The sequence below is a fragment of the Monomorium pharaonis genome, chromosome 3, assembly GCF_013373865.1.
Source record: "Monomorium pharaonis isolate MP-MQ-018 chromosome 3, ASM1337386v2, whole genome shotgun sequence".
NCBI lineage: Eukaryota > Metazoa > Arthropoda > Insecta > Hymenoptera > Formicidae > Monomorium > Monomorium pharaonis.
In genome coordinates, this window is record NC_050469.1 from 26,877,375 (window position 1) to 26,900,801 (window position 23,427).

At 30.7% G+C, this 23,427-nt stretch overlaps 5 protein-coding genes across 13 annotated transcripts; 1 reads left to right on the top strand and 4 right to left on the bottom strand.

Annotated features, from left to right (window-relative positions):
• Nucleotides 1-970: 970 nt before the first annotated feature.
• Nucleotides 971-8,813, bottom strand: LOC105828517 (GATA zinc finger domain-containing protein 14). Of its 7 annotated transcripts, XM_036284542.1 has the most exons (16): nt 8,233-8,812; nt 8,029-8,113; nt 7,867-7,938; nt 6,420-6,515; nt 5,603-5,972; nt 5,201-5,527; nt 5,029-5,073; nt 3,178-3,228; nt 2,914-3,061; nt 2,696-2,809; nt 2,464-2,574; nt 2,234-2,347; nt 1,661-1,774; nt 1,457-1,543; nt 1,240-1,350; nt 971-1,139 (listed from the first exon to the last, which is right to left on the bottom strand). In XM_036284542.1, exons 5-16 carry the CDS (start codon nt 5,957-5,959, stop codon nt 1,024-1,026), a joined length of 1,695 nt encoding a protein of 564 aa, XP_036140435.1. In that variant the 5' UTR covers nt 5,960-5,972; nt 6,420-6,515; nt 7,867-7,938; nt 8,029-8,113; nt 8,233-8,812; the 3' UTR covers nt 971-1,023. The 7 variants fall into 7 exon arrangements, with proteins under 7 accessions (XP_036140435.1, XP_036140431.1, XP_036140433.1 ...); XM_036284538.1 differs by having other exon boundaries at nt 7,867-8,113; XM_036284540.1 differs by lacking the exon at nt 7,867-7,938 and having other exon boundaries at nt 8,029-8,812.
• A 195-nt stretch (nt 8,814-9,008) lies between these two features.
• On the top strand, nt 9,009-11,026 carry LOC105838038 (N-alpha-acetyltransferase 38, NatC auxiliary subunit). 2 transcript variants are annotated; one of them, XM_012683306.3, is made up of 2 exons: nt 9,009-9,347; nt 10,458-11,026. In XM_012683306.3, the coding sequence occupies exons 1-2, from the start codon at nt 9,273-9,275 to the stop codon at nt 10,701-10,703; spliced, it is 321 nt and encodes a 106-aa protein (XP_012538760.1). In that variant the 5' UTR covers nt 9,009-9,272; the 3' UTR covers nt 10,704-11,026. The 2 variants fall into 2 exon arrangements, with proteins under 2 accessions (XP_012538760.1, XP_012538769.1); XM_012683315.3 differs by having other exon boundaries at nt 9,021-9,335.
• A 220-nt stretch (nt 11,027-11,246) lies between these two features.
• On the bottom strand, nt 11,247-13,409 carry LOC105838031. Its single transcript, XM_012683293.3, has 4 exons — nt 13,009-13,409; nt 12,733-12,935; nt 11,807-11,930; nt 11,247-11,607 (listed from the first exon to the last, which is right to left on the bottom strand). The coding sequence occupies exons 1-4, from the start codon at nt 13,060-13,062 to the stop codon at nt 11,380-11,382; spliced, it is 609 nt and encodes a 202-aa protein (XP_012538747.2). The 5' UTR covers nt 13,063-13,409; the 3' UTR covers nt 11,247-11,379.
• A 444-nt stretch (nt 13,410-13,853) lies between these two features.
• LOC105840693 (hypoxia up-regulated protein 1) lies at nt 13,854-19,233 on the bottom strand. Of its 2 annotated transcripts, none has more exons than XM_012687702.3 (9): nt 19,018-19,233; nt 18,682-18,819; nt 17,563-18,523; nt 17,219-17,481; nt 16,983-17,116; nt 16,662-16,852; nt 15,792-16,083; nt 15,147-15,576; nt 13,854-14,979 (listed from the first exon to the last, which is right to left on the bottom strand). In XM_012687702.3, the coding sequence occupies exons 2-9, from the start codon at nt 18,817-18,819 to the stop codon at nt 14,584-14,586; spliced, it is 2,805 nt and encodes a 934-aa protein (XP_012543156.1). In that variant the 5' UTR covers nt 19,018-19,233; the 3' UTR covers nt 13,854-14,583. The 2 variants fall into 2 exon arrangements, with proteins under 2 accessions (XP_012543156.1, XP_012543155.1); XM_012687701.3 differs by having other exon boundaries at nt 16,617-16,852; nt 19,018-19,231.
• Nucleotides 19,234-21,217: 1,984 nt separating this feature from the next.
• On the bottom strand, nt 21,218-23,376 carry LOC105841156 (transmembrane protein 50A). The gene is made up of 4 exons (XM_012688299.3): nt 23,174-23,376; nt 22,776-22,882; nt 22,180-22,340; nt 21,218-21,804 (listed from the first exon to the last, which is right to left on the bottom strand). Exons 1-4 carry the CDS (start codon nt 23,270-23,272, stop codon nt 21,698-21,700), a joined length of 474 nt encoding a protein of 157 aa, XP_012543753.1. The 5' UTR covers nt 23,273-23,376; the 3' UTR covers nt 21,218-21,697.
• Nucleotides 23,377-23,427: the final 51 nt, after the last annotated feature.

Below are 23,427 nucleotides of genomic sequence, written 5' to 3' on the forward strand. Positions count from 1 at the left end.
ATTTAAAAAAATTATTCTTGAGATAAATACAAAGACGATTGTATCAAAATTTCTCAAAATAAAACAAGTCCGAACTTGACCAATCGTATTAGATTTGTTCGAATGTGATTGTCCAATTTTTTATTCATTCGAGAGCGAGTGTTGATTCTGTATTTCTAAGGGCCGGTTGTTCCAATCAAGGTCTGTAGATGAACGACGGGAAGGAAAGGAAAATCTTCCTATTCATTGCTATACATTTTGGCCCCAATATGGCCGAGGCCAATACGATGTATTAATTCCACCTTCCCCTTACTACTACTCACTCACTCTTCTTGTACAACAAACACTACACATACACTTAATAGCTCCAAAATGGCGCTCATGCGAAGACCTTCCTTCCCCTCTCTTCGTTCATCTACAGACCTTGGTTCCAACTGCTTGGTAAACTTATTACCTACTAGGTAAGCATGTGTCTATCTTTATTTCTTTTTTTAAATAAATAAAGACAAACATATATTTATCTGATAGGTAAGTTTACCAAGAAGTTGAAACAATCAATCTTAAAAAAAGTGAAAATATAAAGTGAGCAGCATTGTCTCTACTGATTGTATACTTTTAGAATTAATAATATACACCAATCACTGTTGCTCACTCTTTTAGAAATAAAAAAAGGCGAAAATGAAAAAAAAGAAAAAGATTGAATTTATAATTTCAATGTTCATTAAAAATAGAAAAATACTGATGCTGATAGCGGTAATAGCGTCTTCCCTCAGAAGCATTGAAGATGATTGGTTCCTTTGAATCCAACAAATAATTTTCCACCCAAAGATTAACAGTGCAAAAAATTCAGGGTGTCATATAGTATTAAACAATCTTATTTATTTTACAAATGTAATATCAATACATAACGTTTTCAATATTTTTATTTAATACAAATTTTTAATCTTATCGGAATTTAATATAATCTTATTTATAAAGAAAATAAAGAGGATTAGAATTTTAATTGTTAATATATATTCATACAATATACATATAATGCAAAATTTAAGACACTACACAATCTTTATCTGCTTTTTTCTTTTGAATATTTTCATTTTTAGATGAAATTGTCCATCCATCTGACGTGACTGTATGCTGAGCAAACTGCAAACGACCATGCTCTGTAACAAGTAATCGCATTGTTCAATCATTTATTAATCAAACATTGTTTTTTAAAAATATTTTTATGTGAATAAGCACAAATGATTTCAAAATACGCACGTGTGTTGGGCGAATATGCCGAGTGAGTTGTGTTATCACTCCATGATTTTGAACTTGTGTTATGTGTCCCGTCTGGCTTGGCTGTGAAATTCTTGTACGAATGACTATTCTCTGTAATAAATAATCGCATTCTTTTATTACATATAGCCACTTACACTGAAATTCTTTTTTTTTACACTATTAGTCATGTAAATACAAATAACTGCAAAATACGCACGTGTGTTCTTAGACGAATTTGTTGAATGATTCATGGCATTGTCATACCATGATCTTGAAATTGTATTATGTGTCTCATCTGGCTTAACTAAAAAATTTTTATACAAATGTATTTTATAATAAATAAACATATTTTATTATTTATTGTCACTTATATTGATCAAATTATTTCTTACGTAAATATATATAATAGTCAAATACGCACGTGTGCTCTTAAATAAATTTGTTGAGTGACTTGTGGTATTATCAGTCCGCGATTTCGAATTCGCATGTGTTTCGTCTGGTTTGACCGCAAAATTTTTGTGCGAATGACTGTCCTCTGTAATAAACAGTCGCATAATTCTATTACTTATTATTATCACTTACACTTACACTAATTAAAACTTATTTTCTATACTTTTGTTTGTAAATACAGATAACAACAAATTGCGCATGTTTTCTTAAGTAAATTTGCTGGATGATTCCAGTAATTTTAAATTTGTATCGTATATTTCGTCTAGCTCGATTGTTGATTTTTGATTACAAATGCTTATCCTTTGTAATAAACAAAAATGAAAACATTTGGAATAAGCGCTTCATTATTTTTGGTGATGCCGAGAGAGAAGTGCATAGCGTGGAATCGATGTCGAAAACAATAGCATGCTTGCTTATTGCATGTTTTTATTTCAATACTAATAAGTAATTATATGGTTCCATCACTTATTGTCATTTACGCTGATCAAAAGTTAGTTTTTATACTTTTGTTATATGTAAATATTAATAACTGAAAAATACGTACCTGTTTTCTCAGGCAAATTTGATGAGTGATTCATGGTATCGTTTTGTAATTTTAAATTTGTAATATGTGTTTCGTTTGAATTGACTGGAAACTTTTTATAAGAACAATCGTCTTCTGTAATAAATAGATCGAATATTCCATTATTTATCGCTATTTACATTTTAAAGTTATTTCAAAGTTATTTATTTATTCTACTTTTATGCGAGTACAAATAATTACAAAATACGCACCTGTTTTCTTAGGCAAATTTGCTGACTGATTCATGGTATCGTTTTGTAATTTTAAACGTGTAGTATGTGTTTCGTCTGGCTTGACTGGGAACTTTTTATATAAATTATCTTCTGTAATAAATATAAAATAAACACATAAATATTCTATTATTTATTGCCATTTATGTTAAGTTATTTCAAAAATTATTTTATTATACTTTTATGTAAGTACAAATAATTACAAAATACGCACCTGTTTTCTTAGGCAAATTTGCTGACTGATGCATGGTATCGTTTTGTAATTTTAAACGTGTAGTATGTGTTTCGTCTGGCTTGACTGGGAACTTTTTATATGAACAACTCTCTTCTGTAATAAATAATCATAGTATTCTATTATTTATTGCCATTTACGTTGTAAAAAGTTATTTTATTATATTTTTATGGAAGTACAAATAATTACAAAATACGGACCTGTTTTTTTAGGCAAATTTGCTGAATGAGTCATGGTTTTATCATTCCAGAATTGTAAATCATGTTTATTTTTTGGAAAATTAAAAGTAGAATCTTTATCGCCAGATGCATTTTCATCACAAATTGTTGGAACGTCAGGAAAAGTAATCTAGAAAATATTTTATGCATAATCTATTTATATTAATACTTATATAGATTGTATTAACTTATTTTAAAATGTAACAAATTCTAATTTATGAGTAATATAAGTAGCATTTCACTTACTAAATCCTTTTTTATTGCAGAATCTGCTTGAATATTCCATTTGTCATTATTCTACAACATAAAATTATCGCTATAACATTAATAACTTTATTACTATACATTATAATAAAAAAATTAAAAAAAAATTTACAAAATAATACAGAACACAGAAATTGCAGTCAAAATAAGATGTTAACAATCCTGCTAGTCGAAAACTTGATTCTAACATAAAATTACTTCTAACATAACTACCCAGATAGCAAATCATGGAGAAACGGCAATTCCGCGTTCACTCCATGGAGACCAACATAATTGATTACTTTTTAATCAAATATGACCTTAAAAAAAGTAAAACACCATACTAATTCTTAGTTATTGATCAATAAATAGGATTTAAAATCTGAATCAATGATCAATTATTAACCCTATAAGCGGACATATCTCGAACCATTATTGCTTTAAAACATAAAGTCATTTTTTTCTCAAATATACACCAATTGTTGTACTCGTTAAAAGGTCATTTCTAGATCATTTCTAAATCAATTATAAATCTTTTTGTTTAAAAGCTGTTTCTCCACACAAGTGTCGACACAAGTCATGTAAATGGAAAGCATCCCTTGAAACGCATTCAATTCAAGTGTCTCCACGTGACAAGGAATAACAGCATGAAAAGTGTACGTTCGTGTAAAGAGAATAGTACACATAAAATTACATTATTATTTGTAGTGTAAAAAAAATTCAAATAAACGTCTTATTAATAAATTTTATAAAAAGCGTATAATTACTTTTTTACAAAACACTTCAAAAATTTAATTTAATTATAAAAGCATATATATATATATATATATATATATATATAATATTTCTCCATTTAAATATCCTGTAATTAATACATAATTGACATTTTAATATTGGATTACATTAAGCCATTATGGAGTTACAATTGATTTTAGGATTTCAGGTTAAAAATATTCAATTTGATTGATGTGGAATTAGGCAATAATTGGCAACTTTATATTCAACTTGTGATTAATATAAAATTGCTTTATTTTTTGGATATACTTAGACCAATAATTTACCAATATTCTCAATAGCGTTTATCAGTTCTGCAAAAATTTTGGAGATATTTTGTATCTGAGTATTGATAAATAAGTGGGAACTAATACATAATAAAAAATAATATAATGTTAAAATAAGCATGATAATTAAAGAATGATATTCAGTATAAGCATAACAAATAATAATGCAGAAAATATTCAACATATCAATGTTACCTATACTTCTATCCGTAACAAATTTTACTTTCACTTTACATTTCATTATCTTAAGATATTAAAAATTGTTAATATCTCAATATTGAAATAAGTCAACTTTTCTCAAGTCTTTATTTCTAATGTACAATAAAAAAAAACATATTAAAGACATCTTATTTTGTCGTTATTGTTATTATAATTATACTAAGTATCTTATATTTTAATAAAAATAAAATTTTGGAAAAAAAGGATTTTAAATGTAATTAGAGAAGTACTGTAAAATCACAGAATTTAATTGTAAAAAAATCTTCAAAATTTGACCTTAAAAAAGATTTTTTCAAAAATTGATTTTATTTGTCCCTTTTCATATTATAACTTTTGAATCATTTCTCTTTAATTTCTTTAAAAAATATTCCTGTTTCTATTAAAATAGGTTAGGTCACCCAGTATGTAGAATAAAATCATATATAATTTTTATATAAATAAGACATTATTTTTATTACATGATAAAAGATTTATACATAAATAATATTTAGGAAATTTTAATGTGTTTATGTTGCAAATGGACGCAGGCATGTATATATAGAAAAAAATAATGTTATAATTTTTATTTCTTTACCTTTGGAGTAGATTTTTGTGTTTCATCAAATACATTTTTCTTTGCCTACAACATTATTATACAAAATTATACAAATAGATACAACACAACCGATTAAACTAGTAAATCTTTTTGGGTACTTTTAATCAGTATCAGTTTATTTTATATCAAAATAACATTAATAATTCATTACCTTATCATTGCTTTTTTTATTTTTTTTTAGATCTGGGCAACGCCCAGTGGAACGATGTAATTCATTACAGTCTTTGCACTTTGATCCCTGGGCAGGACATTGGTTTATTGGATGCTTAGTGCCACATTTCGAACAAGAAAGTTGCGTAAATTGTTTTCTTTTTTCAGTATTAGTGTAATCATTGTAAATCGCTATTAACTTTGGCAAATTTAAATCGTCTGCTTCCAAAAATTTCTGACGTAGTATTTTATCATGAGTGTCAAGAATGATTTTGTCTCGTATAATACTATCTGTCAAGTCTTTAAAATTGCAATTTTTAGCTTTTTCCTACAAATAACTAAAATTTTAATACATATATGTATTAAATTTATAACAAAAAATATAACCAAATATATAACGTACTCTTAGCAAAGTTATATGGTGTTCGATAGAATCGTTTTGCTTCTTTGATATTCTAAAAAACTGATGTCGTTCGACCACTTCTTTTTTTGTTGGAATAAAGTATTTATCGAGCTTTTCAATCAATATATCCATATTATCTTTATCTTGCTCATTGTCAAAAGTTATATTTCGTATTGCCTCAATACCAATTGTTCCAATTAGATTTTTTAAACGACACGCACGCTTATCGGTGGATTCTCGTTCCATATAGTTAGTTACTTTCATAAATATAAGAAACTCTTCTTTCCAGTTTTGCCAGTTACTAGCCATGTCACCATCTTTTCTTAAAGGAGCTGGAGGACGCGCGTGTGTTTCCATATTGAATGTAAAACTTAAAAAAGAATAAAATTAATACTAAATAATAATAAGATTAATCTTCTTTCAAAACTAAATTTAAAAAATTAAATGTAAATTTAAATGTAAAATATAGAAGAGAGAATAAGGCGATTATAAAGCTATTATAGATGTGGTACTAATGTTATGGAAATCAAGATATTTCATATAGAACTTTATGGATAACAAACTTGTATCAACAAAATTTATCATATAAAAATTTACTAAATTATTTAAATAAAACAAAATAGTGGTTTATAACCCCTTAATTGTCTTTTCTAACTAAAAAATAATATTAATAACTAATTCAAATTAAAAGAAAATAAATCTTTAAAATATTTTTATAATCTAAATTTTAATTCATTCTGTAAGTTCAGATTAAATTATACAAAAAAATTAAAATGTAAAATATAAATCTTTATAAGTTTAAATATAATAAACTTACCCGTTATTTTTTGAAAACAATAGATAAATTTCACAGGCCAAGGACAATTTAGATCAACTCAAGTTTATCTAATCTTTATAAGATTATTATGTTTATCTACGATGTAAGATGCTTGAGTAAATTGTTTAAAAAAATTAATTAATCTTACATTTTAAAATAAAAAAAAAATTATTTAAATATAAATTATTCAAATTAAATGTTTTTTTTCAATTAATTTAATTAAAATTTAAATTTGCTATAAATAAAATTCTTGTTTATTTAAATATCAGAGCACCTTTGTCTAAAAAAATGTCAGCACATATGAACATCATGCTTATAAGTATAGTATCAAGTTTATCAATGGTAAGCAAATCTACTACTGTGTTTGCACTTTTCATGTATATTTAGGACTGATTTCGGTGTTCAAACACAAATCATGTTTTCTTGATAAAATTGATAAAATATGTCATTATATTATCTATTCTTAACATTAAAAAGTAAAAATTACATTTTTTAATTTAACCAATTTTAAGTTTAAAAAATTCAACAACTTTTTCTATAAGCTAGAAATATATGCGTAGAATATATGTCTAGAATATATGTGTAGAACTTTAAACAAAAAATTAAATTAATAACATTTCTCATTATCTTCTCTAAAATATATTTTATTAATAAAAAAAGAATAAGTTTTCAAGTTGAAAATATTAAAGCTAAAATTTACATGCAAGTCGACACATAAATAACAAGCTATTCTATTAATTTTATTTTTAAAATAAATATAAATTAAAACAAATTTTCTATTTGCAGTTAAATCTTTTAATTTTTCAAAAACAGTTATATTTCCACTGTTTTCAATCTCTTTGTTAAAATCATATATTTTATAATAGCATAACATAGACAAGCTACTTGTATCATAATTTTTGATAAACATTTGTTAAATTATATTTATAATTAGAATGCGTATTAAAGTGCTTAATATAAATATGCTTCGGCATACGATACGATTTTTCATGCTAGATCGCATACGAAGCATTTTAATACGTGTCCTGATTGGCTCGGATGATTATGTCACCAATCTTAAACCAATGAGGATACGTAGTAAGACGCCTCGTATGCGATCTAGCATGAAAAATCGTATTGTGTGCCGAAGGCTTAAATTAAGAGTGCGTTCTATTTCATGATAATGCATTATTTTAGCTCTTTATACATCAATCGAGGACGGAATTTATAGACCGATCTTATTCAAGATCCGTCTTAAGTACGATCTTGAGACGTCAATACAGCTGTTATTTACATTGGTTAAGTAAGTTTAAGTCTGCTCGAGGCTAGACTTAGACACTTAAGACTCTTGATTAAGATTCTTGAACTTAAGATCAGTCTATGAATTTCGTCCTGAGTATAATATATAAAATAAAAATTAATCTAATGCGTCATGCGTAAAGCGAAATATATATCTTAGACAATTTACCAATATGTTTAGATACGTTATTGTAGAATATGGTCATTGGATGATGACGTGTCAGAAGTTTTACTTGATGAACTGTAGCATGTAATTCTTACAATTATTCTTCTAATGAATTTCCTAATATGCTTACCAGTTGAAAATATGATTGAAAATAAGATTCCGCACCTGTTCGATGCAGAATGCTTAAAAATCACACTTGTTGAAACACCTTGAACGTGAAACAAAGACGACTTCGTTAGCCTTGGTTGTCCTATGATAAATTTGGATTCAAAAATATATATTTCCGATGCAGTTATCGTCACTAGTGCCTAGTACTGATTTATAGGTACTGATCAATACTGGCAGTTGTTGATTAGATTTCAGCCTTACTTTCAGAGATTCTACTTCTAATCTTTACAGTGAACAAAGACGGGTCCGTCCCATCGTTATCGACAGTTATCGATGAATACTTAACTGGTGAACGGTAACCAGATAACGTATATCTCACACTACCTGCGCGGCTGTGCGTGCCCGTGCATAAGTAACGGGTATTCCCCCGCTGATCCGGCTGATCTAAAGATCAGTGGTATCCTCCTTTCCTCCCCACAACTTTGTTTTCATATATTGGGCGCGTTCAGCAGACGAATCAGTGAGCGCTCAGTGATTCTTTAATATGAATGGTTCTTGCCTTTAATGCTTCGTTGGTTTTCGAAGCAGAAACCAATCATAGTAAAGAATGGTTACGTTCAGAAAACACAAGTGATCGGTGAGCGGTCAGTGATTATTGATCCTTACTGTTAGATCTCTAAATTTAGACCAATTATATTGGCTGCGTTCAGCAGAAAAAGCAGCTTTGTAACTGTTGTAAAATTCTTCAATACGATTGGTTCTTGCTCTTAGTTCCTGTTAGATCTAAACGTATAAACCAGTAGTGTTGAAGAATTTTACAACAGTTGTAAAGCTGCTTTTTCTGCTGAACGCAGCCATTGATTTCTAGCATCGTAGATTTAAAAAAGGCAAAAAAGAAAAAAGAAAGAAAAAGAGAAAAAGGCTGCATTATATTTTTATTGTTTATTAAAAATAGAAGATTAGATTATAGTTCTTTTTCGCTGCACTGCTGCACTGGTGCAACAGGTTAGAGCAAGACAAATATATTTTTTTCTCTTTCTAACTTATATTGCACCAATACAGCAGTGCAGCTACCAAGAACAAACCTAAATATATTTTTTCTTATTCTAACTTATCGCACTAACAGCTGGGAACAATCACTAGTCGGAAGTCGGAACCGGACAAGATTTGTTATAGCAGGTTCAAAACAAATCGTATTATACAATATACGTTCTCGCGACACAGTCAGATTGCCGGGTTGAAGTATTCGTTTGAAGATTACCCTGTCGTTTTCGTCAATGAGAATATAAAACGACAGTGCGATGAGTGCGAGCATGAAGGAAATGGCCCATAATTTGAGTAACAATGAGCACAGGAGCGAGGAGGTAATTCTACAAGTAATGACTTTCTCTGTATTTATCTTTCTAATTTTTTTGCACAATTTCTTTTTGTGTTTTTTTTTTTCATGAAAACAACTTGAAACATTTCTGATCAATCAATTTTTATTGAGCACATAGGTTATGTATTACAATCCTGAATTTAATTGATTTTGAAATTATACCTTTGTTTTTTTTTAAGCTGAACTTTATTAGCTTATTAGTTTATTTATTTTCTTTTTCTTTTCCTGCTGAAGAGGAAAAAAATGATGCAAAAGATTATTATCATGTATTCATTTCATATTTCATTATTTAATATTTGACATCTATTTTTGTTTTGTTACTCTTATTACCATAGATCTATTCTTTTTATCTGAACTTACACAGTTCAACTTTTCTCCTTTTTTTTTTCAATGGAAAAAAGCAAAAAATATGTAGAAATTCAGTTAAAAAGAACAGGCTTTGTAAGTCATTCATTGTTTTCACTGGTGGATTCTAGGGTGGAAGAAGGGAGCAGTTTGGGGTTAAAACTTCCTCTCTTCCAAATTAAAAAAATCAGTCTTACTGGATCCGTTAAAAAAATTTAAGTAAAATGATGGCCATTTATCACGGGCACCTATGGATCAAATTCTTATACATAAGATTCATTAGCTGTGTTTGAACTGTTCAATGTCTGATGTATGATGTTCAGCAAAAAATTTTATGAAACCTCTCTTCTCCCATTATTGATATCAGAATCTGCTAGTGATTGTTTAAAATATTAAAATTATTAAGTGGCTCTTATATATTTTTTAATATCTTTGAAAAGTATTTATATGATTGAATATTAAAATTATATATAAATGTTATAACTAAATATACCAGCTAAACTATTTCAAAGATAAAGAAATGCATAGGGCATAATTGTTCCAAGGTGTGTTAAGTATTAAATAGAAACTGTTATATCTACTCTTATAGATTATAGATGCATATATCTTTTCTTAATGCAAATATTTGGCATACAACTTATCAAATATTTCCATAAGCACAAATTTAATTGTACAGAGTTATTGAAATTTCTAAAGAATAAAGTCCTGCTAGATATATTCACTATATTTTTCAGAGTTATATCACATTCTTGTTTAATTGCAGCAGGTGATTATCTCTGAGGAGTCACCAGCCAAGCAGAAGTTGAGAAGCTGGCTGAACCGACATCTGCGTATTGAGATGACTGACGGGCGAGTGTTGAGAGGGGCATTCTTGTGCACTGATCGCGATGCCAACGTTATTCTGGGCTCATGCACCGAATACCTATCCATGGAGCACACAGAAGCAAGAGTTTTAGGCTTGGTGATGGTGCCTGGTCGACACATTGTCTCAATACATTTAGATGTTTGAGACAGGCAACGCTGCTCTTTCTCTCCCTCTTGCAAGTCTGTAAATACTCTCTTCCCTGTTTATTTATTATATTGACGTGCGTGTTGTTTTAATATTATACATTAAATATAATATGATTGTGTGTATGTGTGTGTGTGTGTGTCTTTATCATTTTGAGAACTTGATTTTTGTATGATACAAGTAAGTTGAAGAAAAAAAGAAAGAGATGCAAATCCTGTTAATAATTATTAATGTATTCAGCACATATGTTTAGCATAATATTTGTACTATATCTTATTGATTTTGTCAAAGCAAACTTGAAAATATTATGAATGCAAAAATAATCCTGAATGATTCTTGAATACATGATTAGACTTGGTAATACATGATTAGATTAAAATAAAATAAAGTTTTATTCTGATTGTATTTTTATGATAAAGATGATATGAATTCTAAATAATAAAACAAATATTTAAGAATTAAATAATCTGTTTCAAACTTTAATAGAGTACACTTTTGAAAATGGGAAAGGACCGAATACAATTAATGCTGTACATTAAATTAGTAGATGAGATAAATTGTTTATTATTACAAAATTATATACATAATATAACAATATCAATTATTTTTATTTAATTTTTTAAATAAAACGGATGTTAGTCGTTTTTGCGAATGTTAGACTATTTTTTATAAAAGTTTATTGCTTCTCGGTTGTTTCCTTACTATCTTTGATGCACCGCTCCTGTATACGCCAGTATGCTCGTTCCATCTCTGTATTGCTATTAGTTTCTGCTTTAACTCTGTTTAATGCATCCTCTATCCTATGTTGAAGTGTGCTGGTTAAACTATCCATTCCACACATGTAACTTAGTTCTGCGCTAGCCATAGCCATTTTGTGCACATAATCCATATAGGTGGTTAAGCTCTAATTGAAAAAATATTTGTGTTTGAACTTGTATAATTATGTATAATTTTAATGGATAATTAAGATAATTAAGATATGTTATATAACAATTTCCATTTTCTATTTATATTTTGTAGTATAAAGTTTTTTTTATTTTTAGATACTAATATTTAATATTTGAAATATCAAAAAAAATTATTCTTAAGAAATTCTTTATTACCGTAATCTTCTCTTTTTTGTCTTGCATCTCGTTTCGCACTTTCACGATCAGATCCCAGTGTGCGTCATTTACGTTGTGTGTCACAGTCTCTTCCAAAAGAGAAATAAGCTCGTCCAACAATGTTCTACAAAAGTGTCACAATAAATATTATATAGAAACATTTTGATAGACTTATAGAATAAATGGCTAAATTACTGACAGTATTTTAAATACAGGAAATTAAATTGAAATGCTTTTTTTTAATTAATACATTACAATTTTGTTTTTAAATGTTATAAATATTGGCTTAATATTTTGAATGTTATAAATTATAAGATAAAATTAAATATTTAGAATTTTTTATGTATGGAAGAAAAATTGCAATAAAAAAATTGCAGTCAAACTTCCGTATTCTTTCAACCTTTTAATTTCATCTGAACCTCTGTAAACTTGATTTCTGCTTTTGCACGCTCTTCATCACGTGAATTCTAGTAAATTCTTTAAGAGGATCCTAAAGCCATCTGATTACAAACAATAATCATGTAATTTAAACTTAAGATTAAAGGCATAGAAAATAAGATCAGTTCCTTTAACTTTTTATAACTGCAAATTTAGATACAGAATGATAAAAATAGCAGTCTGAAAAAATTTTTATATTTTTAGTATAAAGTCCAATTTATAGATAAAACTGATTTTAATTCTGGAAAAGAATTTTTTAATCTACAAAAAAGAAAAATATATATATGTATGAAATCTTGTTAATAATGTGCACGAATGACTACATTATCAACTCCGATCAAGTTTGACTTTAGCATCCTCTTAAGAATTCAAGTAAAATTAAATACAATTATAATAGTATAATATATTCAAAGGACAAGCATTTGGGATTGAATTTCTATTGATAATGTCAGTAATTGAGCCATTATCCAATTATTACCTTTATTTACCTGTATGTATTGCTCAAATCTATTATAGCCATATAAGTGATTGTTAAAGCCTGGGTTGCACTATTAACAGTGTCCAATGCGGATTGTTTTATCATATACTCGTGAGTTAACTTCTTTATATCCGGTAATTCCAAATTTAATTTGTCGTTTTCACTAGGCTTGTCAAATGAGGTGCAATGTGCAAATAACATACCTGATGTGTACTGCAAATAATTTAGGAGTTTTTTTCAGTAAAATTAAATAGAAATTAAAACATGGAATGAATTGTAGCCTCACCATTGCGGGATTAATATTTTTCCATAATTTTCGAAGAACTTGACGCATTGCCATTTTTTGCTAATAATAAATGTATAGGCAAAAGAACCAAGTTTTCTTTTAGTTTATTGGAACCGGCAATTTTTGGCAATCTCTTTATTCTTAATTTTCCTTTAAAGTTTTTGTCCATATATCCAAAAAATTTGATGTAAATAAAAATGCATTGCACTTCTTCACGTAGAAAGAGAAATTTCAAAGAGCGCAGTAAACGACAAACGATACTGTGTACATAACCTTACTGGACTAGAAATCGGCTGATAGCACGATAGGGAGAATGATACAAAAGAAGAAAAATTATAGAAGTTAAAAATAAAAAAAAATGAAAGAATATAAAATTCGACTACAATATTCGATTTCTTTTTCCATACACAAAGATTTAAAATATTTAAATAATTTTGTCATATTTTTATAAACAAAACAATGTGACAATACGTTTATTTGAATGTATTTTTTATTCATTCAAATTATATATATAATAAATAGGAATAACATTTGAATTTACAATTATCTTTATTGGAATGATAAAAAATTTTTTAACCCAAAAGCCTAGCTGGCAGTAGAATAATAATATTGTGTTTGTTATTTTCAGAGAATTTATCTAAATGTGTTTTACAAAAAAAGCAATATTATCTTATAATTCTCGAGAACCTGTATCTACTTTATATCGTGCAAATTTATATATATATATATATATATATATATATATATATATATATAATATACATTTTAACTTCTTTAAGAAATATATATCTGAAATGTGTCACTTTTTCAAAGTATGATATCACTATAAATAACAAAAAAAAAGATCCAAGTGACTCTTTATAAAAAAAGATGATACAGATCAATGTAATATAAGAAATACGATGTAAATTCATTCCAAAACTACTACTAATTTACATTTGCGAAAATGTTAAGACTTGTTGCTACGTGAAAGATCCAGAACCCCTGAAAGATATGCAAGAATCGCTTTATGAACAAACATTTTATATATGTTATAATTCGTGTTTTTACAAGCAATAGTATGCTTTATACTGCAACTTTATCTGTAGCGTAGTAGTACATAAGTAAATAATGTATACACTTGCAGCAGAAGCATTTTACATGTAAAGTCACAAATTATTTTATACTGTAAAAACTCGAGATGAATCTTCATGGAACTGGCCTGTTTTATGCGTGTTCGTTATCAAACATAAATCAATTGTTGGGATCTGCTATTGCTTGGCACTTGTGTAACATAATTGTTATCGCGAACGATCAATGATAAGATTAACACTCTTGTAATAACTTTTCTACAATGAATGAATGAATGAATGAACGAACGAATGGTGAAAAACTACATCTCGTATATAAATACATATTATTAATTAAATGGGAAGTATTCACATTTGTAAAATAACTTATTCAACGCCAACGCATAAGACAATTTCTGCTTTGATTTTAAATGCATCTGAAAAAAGTAATCTACATAAAAATTGCCTAAATCGACGATTATCGTCGATCAATAAGAGAATTACACTCTTTTAAATAAATAATTTTTTATAGTTCTTGATGCGTTTCTTCTTTAACTTCCTCCTTAGTTAACGGTTTCTCGTTCTTCGATAAAAGTGGATCTTGTGTAGAATCCGTCGTTTCCAATATCGGTTGTTCTTGTTGTTTTTCCAAATTATCGGACGGTTGTTCTCCCGCAGATTTGTCTTTTTTAGTATCGGAATCCGTTGTGGATTCTTCGTTTTTCTCTATTGTGCGCTCAGCCTTATCTGTCTGATTCGTTGCAGCTTCTTGTTTCGGTTTCCAAATTTTTACCTTGTTAAGAAGGTATTTAATTTCTCGATCTAGTAGTTCCATCTTATTTGCAATATGACGGACCTTGTATTTTACTGGTATGTTTAGCGGCGCATCCACGAAATATTTCGTGATTGTATCATGATAATCCTGAAGAAAAAAATCATTTTTTTCCATTAGATTAATGTTATAAACACGCAGTAGCATACTATTGTCATTTTAAGCTAACCCTTTCGATATTTTATTTTTAACTCGAATTATTTTTAATTAATATATATTTTTTAAAATTATATTTTAGAGATGTATTAAACTGTTACCTGTGTCTCATTGATCACTTTTTCTAACGTTTCGACTTCAACAGGCGTAATAATTTCAGTCGTTAGACTCAAGTTACGCATATTCTCTAGGAATAATCTACTGCCCTGAAGTAACGAAACCATTCCGTTTAGGACTTCCGGTCGGTCTCGGGACTCAGAGACTCTCTCGTATACGTCGTTGGTTAACTTTTGCAGTTCCATTAACTTTTCTTCATACACTTCCGCAGTTGCGGTATATCCGTCCTCGTATAACCATTCGGAAATCTCAGAGCATGCTTTTTGAATCTCTTCGATCTCTTTCTCAGTAGCCGCATCCGAAAATTCCTTGGAATCAAAGTTCTGCTGCGCGTCAATTACGAATGATTCGAGGTTGTTTAACGCAGTCTCACGGCGAGCTTTCTCCGAATCGTGCACGTCCAAACGGTGTATTCTAAAAAAAAGTTTTATGAAAATAATATAAAAAAGTTTATTATATGTCAAATATGTATTTGGTTGTCAAGAGAGAGAGAAAAGAGGAAAGGGAGAGAAGGGAGGTAACAAAAAATTAAAATTGTATTAACATTTAAATAAGAAAAAAATATATATCAAAGATGTTAATAATTTCTTAATTTATATCTCAAATTGCAAAAAAAAAATTCTGCTCACTTGTCTAGAGATTCCGTGAGTTTTTCACCAGATAGAATTTGTGATCCAAGTTTGACCTCTTTCGAACCGATAGGTTCCTTGATCTGAACGATCGTGGCTTTCTTCTCTTTATCTGCTTTCTCGGTTTTATTTACAGCCTTATCTTCGTTCACTTTCGCCTCGCTTTTCTTTTTTTCCTTCTCCTCTGTCTCTTTTGTCGGCTCCGAAAATTCTGGTTCTTCATGCACTGGTTTTATATCCTCTTTCGGTGGCTCCTCTGTCTTTTCCTCTGTTTCTTTCTCTAAAGAAGAACCTAAAAGATTAAGATTTCAATTTAATATGTGTTCCTTTCTACATATTAGGATAATCTGTAATCAGGGCTTAGAATTTTATGTTATTGACATAAACTATACAAATTGTAAACTTGAAAACTTCATGTAATGTCTAATAGAATTTTAAGTAGATGCGAACACTAAATAAAAAATATTCTGTTTATATATATATAAATTATATTAATGTAAAAGTTGTAAGAACTCTCGCTATAATAGTGCATATTTAATTGTCAACGACAACAAAATCTGAGCCCTATTCGATGATAGTATTGTTTAGAAGCATCTAGCTATTTCTTGATAAAAATGCAAAAAATGATTTTAAAAAATAACATGAAATAATTTGTGCAATTTTTAAGTTAAAAGTAACATATTTCTCTTAAGAAACAAAGGTTCTTCAATGTATGTGAAAGCCGGATATAAAGAACCAGTATAGTGCAAATATCATCGAAATTGAGATTTGTAACATGCAACAAAAACTAATGACATCATTTTTTGCACTTCCTTCGGCACAAACCTGCAAAGAATTTACTAATAGTTGAGCCAAGTATTGAGAAAGTACCCTCTTCTTCGTCAACAGTACTCGATTTTTCGGAAACTAATTCTACAGTCAATAAGTTTAATATGCCACTATCATCTATATTAAAGTGCACTTTGATTCCTTTACTCTCGGCGCCTTCGTTGGCATGCTTCTCTAAAGCTTCAGCTACACCATTCAGTGATACAGTAGATAAATGTAAATTACCGATAGAACTGTAACAAATTTAATCTCTGTAGTTTTAAAGATATGAAAATTTTGGTATTTAGAGTAACATGATAATTTATCCTGTTTCCAGTGTTATAAAATCTATAATACAGATAAATAAAAGTTGCAGATACTTACATTACCTCACTAGCAGGCAAATAATCCAATTCGGCATAATTCACTTGAAAATCAAAATCATTCGTGTGCTTATTAAATGTAATAATCTTTTTTTGTGGGAAAGGATTCATTCTGCCAAATAACGTCTTCTTCACCTATACCAAACCAAATTTAAATTTGAAAAGAAAAAAAATACAATACTTTAATATAAAAAATAAAAATATATTAAAGTAAAATAGCAAATAATAATCTTTTACCTGTCTATTTTTATTATCAACAGTTCTATCAAAAGTGATTTGAATCGGAAACAACAAAGCGTCTTTTGTTACAAATTTCTTGACCTTGAAACCCTGACTAAGATCAGCCGCTTTGTACGCAGCCCCTAAAGCAGCTGCCTCATCCGTATTTACATTTTTTGATAATTCTGTCTTCACATATTGAGACAATGTCTCTTGTATCTTTGGCATGCGAGTACCTGCACCCACCAATACAACATGCGATATAATATCCATTGATAAACCTAAAACAGTTTTAACAATACGTTTAAGTACATATTTGCAAAAATCATAATTATAATTCTATTTGTAAAATAATAGGTTACCCGAAGTTTCCAGTGCAATCTTCACAGGATTCGCTACACGTTTGAACAAATCGGCGCATATTTCCTCCAGCTTCTCTCTTGTGACTTGCAATTTAAAATCGATATCGTCTATTAGACCCTCTATCTGGGCGAAATGGTCCGCGTTGGCGCTAAGTACAGTTTTAACGCGTCCAGCTTCTTTAAAGAGCTTTGCCATTGCTCTCGGATTTTTGAATACCAAGTTTGGCGTCTTCTTTAAAGCATCAAACTCTCGCGCCAAGTGATGCTGCAGTCTAATTTGCATCTCCAGACCGCCGAGCGTGCGATCATATCCCACGCCCAGTACGACCACGTGAGGATTGGTCTCGAGGAAACCTCGGTCCTTCGTTTTTACGTTCTGATAGCTGACGACAGTCGCGGTGGTGCTGCTGGCACCCATGTCATAGAACATGATATAATGAGCGGAATCATTGATCTCGGTTCTACCAAACACGCCGTAATTCAGCGCGACCGCGGTGTAATCGTTGATGAGTTGCAACACCTTCAGGCCAGCGAGTTCCGCCGCCTGTATCAGCGCCCGCCGCTCGGCCTGATTGAAGAAACCTGGTACAGTGATGACGGCCTCGTTGATCTTCTGATGGGCAGACGCCTCCGCGATCTCCTTGCCCTTGTGCAGTATCTGTGCGAGCAGCTCCTCCGGGGTGTACGTTGTGTTCTCGTTCAGTCTAAACGCTATGGTTTTCCTCTCGTCGTCGGCGACGATGTTGTAATAGGGAAACCGCTCTTGGTAAAGTTGTACTAACGGATTGTCTATAGGCTTTCCTAGGAGGTCTAGAATATAGAAGAAGGTGTTTTGGGGAAATCTGACACCAATCACCTGAGCATCCTCGCCAAATAACCTCTCTCCATCCCGGAACGCGATTGTCACTGGCGTTTTCCTCTTTGACTCTTTGTTTAAAGCTATTTCCATAGGAACACCAGGCTGCAGAGCAATAGAATAACAAAGGTACTTTATAATAAACAGTTCACAGGATTAATTTCTTAAAGTAAAAAAATTTATCAGACATATTCAATTGACAAAGTACTCTCATGCAAAACGTCAATTCATTGAACGCTCGTGGAACAGATTACGTTACGTACCGAGACGATAGCGACCTTCATCCATTCGCTACCAAGGTCGATGCTCATAACGGCAATTTCTTCGCTGATGCCGATGAAAGTGGCGATTACGAGCAGGGCGAGCGACGCCATCGACATGCCTCTCTGTGAGAATCCCATCTGGAAACCAAGACAGATGATTATGATAACACGCAGCGTGACAGCGAGATTTCAAGAACGTTAACGTGTACGTACTCGCGATAGATCGAGATACGAGATAGTACATGCCGTCGTGCCGTGTCACGAGCGAGTTGTCAAAGATTGGTTATGAATACCGGCGACGTGGGACACGTCGATCGGAGAAGCAGGCACGCTTACCTTGCGTTCGGGTCCTGTGACAACACACGACGTACTCGGGGGAGGGCGGCTACTCTCAGCTGTACACCATTCAGAACACACGCTCGCGCATCGCCAGCCCCTTTTAAATCAACAAAAAACTGACCGCAACACCTTCCACCAGTTCCACCGCAACACTCTCCGTATCCGTGATACTGCGTGACACTCCGTCACTTCGTGCCGCTGAGCACCATGTGTTGGTGTGGCACATCGTGATTGGCGGAACGCGCCACAAGCTATTGGTCCGCGTTGGCAAATCGGAGCCAATCGTATCGCGCGATTCGTGCCGATAACGTCAATTCCATCGAGAACATATTCGTAAGGCCTTTGGTCTGTTCTTTCTAGCTGCACTGTTGCACTGGTGCAATACGTTAGAATGAGAAAAATGGTCTGTTCTTTCTAGCTGCACTGTTGCACCGGTGCAATAAGTAAGACAAGTATATTTTTTCTCATTCTAACTTATTGCACCAGTGCAACAGTGCAGCTAGAAAGAACAGACCAAAAATATACTTGTCTTACTTTAACTTATTGCACCGGTGCAACAGTGCAGCTAGAAAGAACAGACCACTTGTCTACAATAAAGATTTAAGCTTTAGCCATAAAAAACTGACCAATCATAGTCAATTTTTATAAGAATACTCAATTGCGATTGGTCAATTTCTTACGGCTTAAAGCTTAAATCTTTATTGTAGACAAGGTCTAAGGCCCGGTTCCACAACTCACGGTTAAATTAACTGGCCGATTATTCCATTGAAATTGACCAATCGTATTTGTTAATTTTGCTTAACGACAAATACGATTGGTCAATTCCAATGGAATAATCGGCCAGTTAATTTAACCGTGAGTTGTGGAACCGGGCCTAAGGAAAATAAACGTAAAGAAAGAATTCACACCTTGACAAAAAAGCAAAAAACCAATCAGAAGTCGCGTCAATAGTTGACAGTTTTTAAAACAGAAAAGCAGAGTGCACTATTTACTACCAGCATGAATTCTGCTTTTTCTGCCAAGGTGTGAATTTTCCCTAATAAAATAATTTATTTTAAAAAAGTTAGGCGGCGTCTACAATGAGATCTTAAGACGTAAGATTTAAGAAATTGATCAATCACAATTGAATATTCTTATAAAATTCGACTGTGATTGGTCAATTTCTTAAATCTTATGTTTTAAGATGCCATTGTAGACGCCGCCTAATGAAGATAGATACATGCTTATTTGATAAATAAGTTTATCAAGAAGTTGAAATAACTGACTCGATGTAGTAAGTCTTAAATCGTAAGAAATTAACCATAGTCAAATGTGAGAAGAATAATCAACTGTGGTTGGTCAATTTTTTGTAGTTTAAGGCTTACTACATCTATTGTAAACAAAGGCTAAAGCCCAGACAAAATCGTCTCATAAATTGCAATTTTAATTGAATATTAAAATTTGACAAATTTTAGTCTTGATCAGTTTCACTTTGGTTAAATTCTAATCTTTAATGATCAATTTAATTCATCAATTTAGGCCCGGTTCCACAACTCACGGTTAAATTAACTGGACGATTATTCCATTGGAATTGACCAATCGTATTTGTTAATTTTGCTTAACGACAAATACGATTGGTCAATTCCAATGGAATAATCGGCCAGTTAATTTAACCGTGAGTTGTGGAACCGGGCCTTAATCAATCAAGTATAAATTCATGCGTATGAAAAAAAAATTTCTAGAATGTAAAATGAAAAACGTTACATTTCGTCGAGATAGACTTTATACGTTAAATACGCGTGATAAGTCGGCGTCTCTGTATGCAATTTTAACTACATTTCGATTAACTTATAATCGATTATTTGGTAATTGATTCAATCAGTCAAATATATCTTACTTAAAGTAAAAATTTTAATTATTCGTAGTATAATATTATTCATACATTAAAAACAAAAAATTAACATTTTTTATTTATATTAAATACTTAAGCTATTACTTGACAAGTTAATTAAGTTCATCAGAATTTAATCAAAGTTGTCTTGCATATATATTATCTTGTATTTATTTAAATTACATGTCTATTTAAATTTATATAAATAGACTTCAGAATCTATTCAAACTGATTTAAAAAAAGTATAACAAGTAAAAAATCAGTCGCATGAAAGAAATTACTTTGATAAAATAAATCCTTTAATTATAAAGAAATCTTTAAAAACTCTGTTTTTTCTTGGAACGTAGTATATTTATTTAACTTTAATTCATCAGATAGTTATGATTATCTTTCTTGTGTAAGTATCAAATATAAAATACCAATAACTAAACAACAAGTAAGATATATACATACAGGATTTGAAAATGCACAGATCAAAAAGTTACTGATGTGATTTAACGTTACTAGCGTAGCATAAGTAGTATATAACTCTATCACATAAAAGTCGATAATCTAGTCTGCTTATTTTTACAGTAAATCTATAATTAGAACTTGTAATTGCTGTGTCCACAATTCTAGTGAATATAAATAAAAATTATCGCATGTATATGGAAATGCTTATTATAATAAGAATTATTTTCTGTGACCAAAATGGATTTCACGTTCGAAGCAGTACAAAGTATATGTTGACGTCTCAAGTTTGTTCCGCTTAGTGTATGATTTTACTATATGGTGATAAAAACATTTTCCGTCAATAGCACACATCTATTAACCCCATTGATCTTCGGATCGACCAAATTTATATGTGAGCGAACCCAGAAAAATAAATATATTTTGTAGGAACAATCCTACTCCTGGCCAATGATGTACTGCGCCTATAAAAGATATTAAATGTAATGTGAAAATAAAAAATAATATTAATAAAGATAAAAAATATAATATATATCTTTAAACTTCTGTAAAAAACGTATGTGTTGAATTCAAAATTGAATTTAAAAAATAAAAATAAAAAATAATACAAATCAAAACAAATAGTTTATAAGGGTCTAACATAATGCTATAATAGAATTAATATCTATCTTTCTAAAAAACTGGAAACAATTTATAATTAACTATAAGTTATTTATATTTAATACTGCTGTAAATAATTTCAAAATGCAGTTTTTTTGCTCTCTCTTGAATAAGGACACTTTATGACTTGTGTCACTTTTCTTGTGAAAGTTCTGTATGTTAAATTGTTTTATTAATACCTGCTGCTACAAAGTTGGCAAATAAGATCCAACAGGCTGCTATTACTGCTGCAAATCCCATAACAAATCCAATAAACAGCCAACTCCGAGCTCCTCTTGCTCCTAAACAACCACCATTGTAAGCTTCTCCTCTTATCTGTGCATTTGTTACTGAATTGACCCTGTAGGAATATTAATTGCTTCCATACAATAGTAGATAATGTAAATCATAATAAGAGGTTCTTCTGTAGTATATATTTCAATTTTTATATATTCCGTTATAATATATATGTATTACCATGGAAGAATAACACACACACACACATACACACGTGCATGCGCACGCATGCGCGCACACGCACGCATACACAGAAAAAGGAGTGTTAGGGTGAGAGAGATATTACAAACTGCGAGAGGTGAAGTAAAGAATCTGATTGACTGCCTTATTTTGACACCAAACACAATATCGAATATATATCCTTATACTTAAACTTTTGATAAGTCTTGTGCCTACTCCCTCCTTCCAGCTGCTGAAAATATCTCTCACCCTGTCACACTCCCTTCTGTTACTTTATTCCTCCATATATATTACTGATAATACTATTAATGTTACTTACATGAAGAGCGATATGGTACCAAATACTCCACAAACATGGTATGCATTTGCCATTTCACTCGGATATTTTGCATGAGCATCTATTATAAACCACCATCCCACGAAAAACTAAAACAGCATTTCAGTAAGATTTCTTGTACTAGTTACAAGGAAAATGTAAACGCGAGAAATGAGAGTCGCTGAAAGCACATGATCTTTATATGTATATAAGACAAATATATTTGTAATATTATACAGAAAATCAAAATTTGACAAATAATCAAAGAAAGGAAGCATGCTAGAGACAGTTGTGCTTGTCGATAATGTGACAACTCGCTCGTGGGAGGTATGCGTGTTTTGTTTGTCGTGACGAAAAAAGTTTATCGTGACTATCGTGAGCGTGAAATCTATGAGATTTACCAGTATGCCCGCGAGCATCGAGACGAGCGCGTTCCTCTTCTCACCACCTTCGAACCAGATGCAGGACGGCACCTGCATATTCTCGAAACAGGACGTCATCCTCGCCACGCCTTTCGAAAAACGCAGGTAAATTTGCTGACTTTCAGTTGGGTCGAGTAGCTAACCGTATACGCGTGACAGGTATCAATATACACAACATTCACAACGTAGTACCACGTAGTACCGAGAGATGTAAACGATGGTGCTGAAGTTCG

Excerpts from the sequence above, each read along its gene's own strand:
- LOC105828517 (XM_036284541.1), bottom strand. The coding sequence starts at position 5,959 with ATGGAAACACACGCGCGTCCTCCAGCTCCTTTAAGAAAAGATGGTGAC. Across the intron at positions 1,351-1,456 it reads AAATTCGTCTAAGAACACAC|AGAATAGTCATTCGTACAAG; the intron begins GTGCGTATTTTG and ends TATTTATTACAG. Across the intron at positions 1,140-1,239 it reads GGCATATTCGCCCAACACAC|AGCATGGTCGTTTGCAGTTT; the intron begins GTGCGTATTTTG and ends TACTTGTTACAG.
- LOC105838038 (XM_012683306.3), top strand. The coding sequence starts at position 9,273 with ATGAGTGCGAGCATGAAGGAAATGGCCCATAATTTGAGTAACAATGAG. Across the intron at positions 9,348-10,457 it reads GCGAGGAGGTAATTCTACAA|CAGGTGATTATCTCTGAGGA; the intron begins GTAATGACTTTC and ends GTTTAATTGCAG.
- LOC105838031 (XM_012683293.3), bottom strand. The coding sequence starts at position 13,062 with ATGGCAATGCGTCAAGTTCTTCGAAAATTATGGAAAAATATTAATCCC. Across the intron at positions 11,931-12,732 it reads GATTTGAGCAATACATACAG|AACATTGTTGGACGAGCTTA; the intron begins GTAAATAAAGGT and ends ACACTTTTGTAG. Across the intron at positions 11,608-11,806 it reads ACAAAAAAGAGAAGATTACG|AGCTTAACCACCTATATGGA; the intron begins GTAATAAAGAAT and ends TTTTTCAATTAG.
- LOC105840693 (XM_012687701.3), bottom strand. The coding sequence starts at position 18,819 with ATGGGATTCTCACAGAGAGGCATGTCGATGGCGTCGCTCGCCCTGCTC. Across the intron at positions 18,524-18,681 it reads TGAAGGTCGCTATCGTCTCG|CCTGGTGTTCCTATGGAAAT; the intron begins GTACGTAACGTA and ends ATTGCTCTGCAG. Across the intron at positions 14,980-15,146 it reads AAGTGATCAATGAGACACAG|GATTATCATGATACAATCAC; the intron begins GTAACAGTTTAA and ends TTTTTTCTTCAG.
- LOC105841156 (XM_012688299.3), bottom strand. The coding sequence starts at position 23,272 with ATGACGTCCTGTTTCGAGAATATGCAGGTGCCGTCCTGCATCTGGTTC. Across the intron at positions 22,883-23,173 it reads CGATGCTCGCGGGCATACTG|TTTTTCGTGGGATGGTGGTT; the intron begins GTAAATCTCATA and ends ATGCTGTTTTAG. Across the intron at positions 22,341-22,775 it reads GGTACCATATCGCTCTTCAT|GGTCAATTCAGTAACAAATG; the intron begins GTAAGTAACATT and ends ATATTCCTACAG.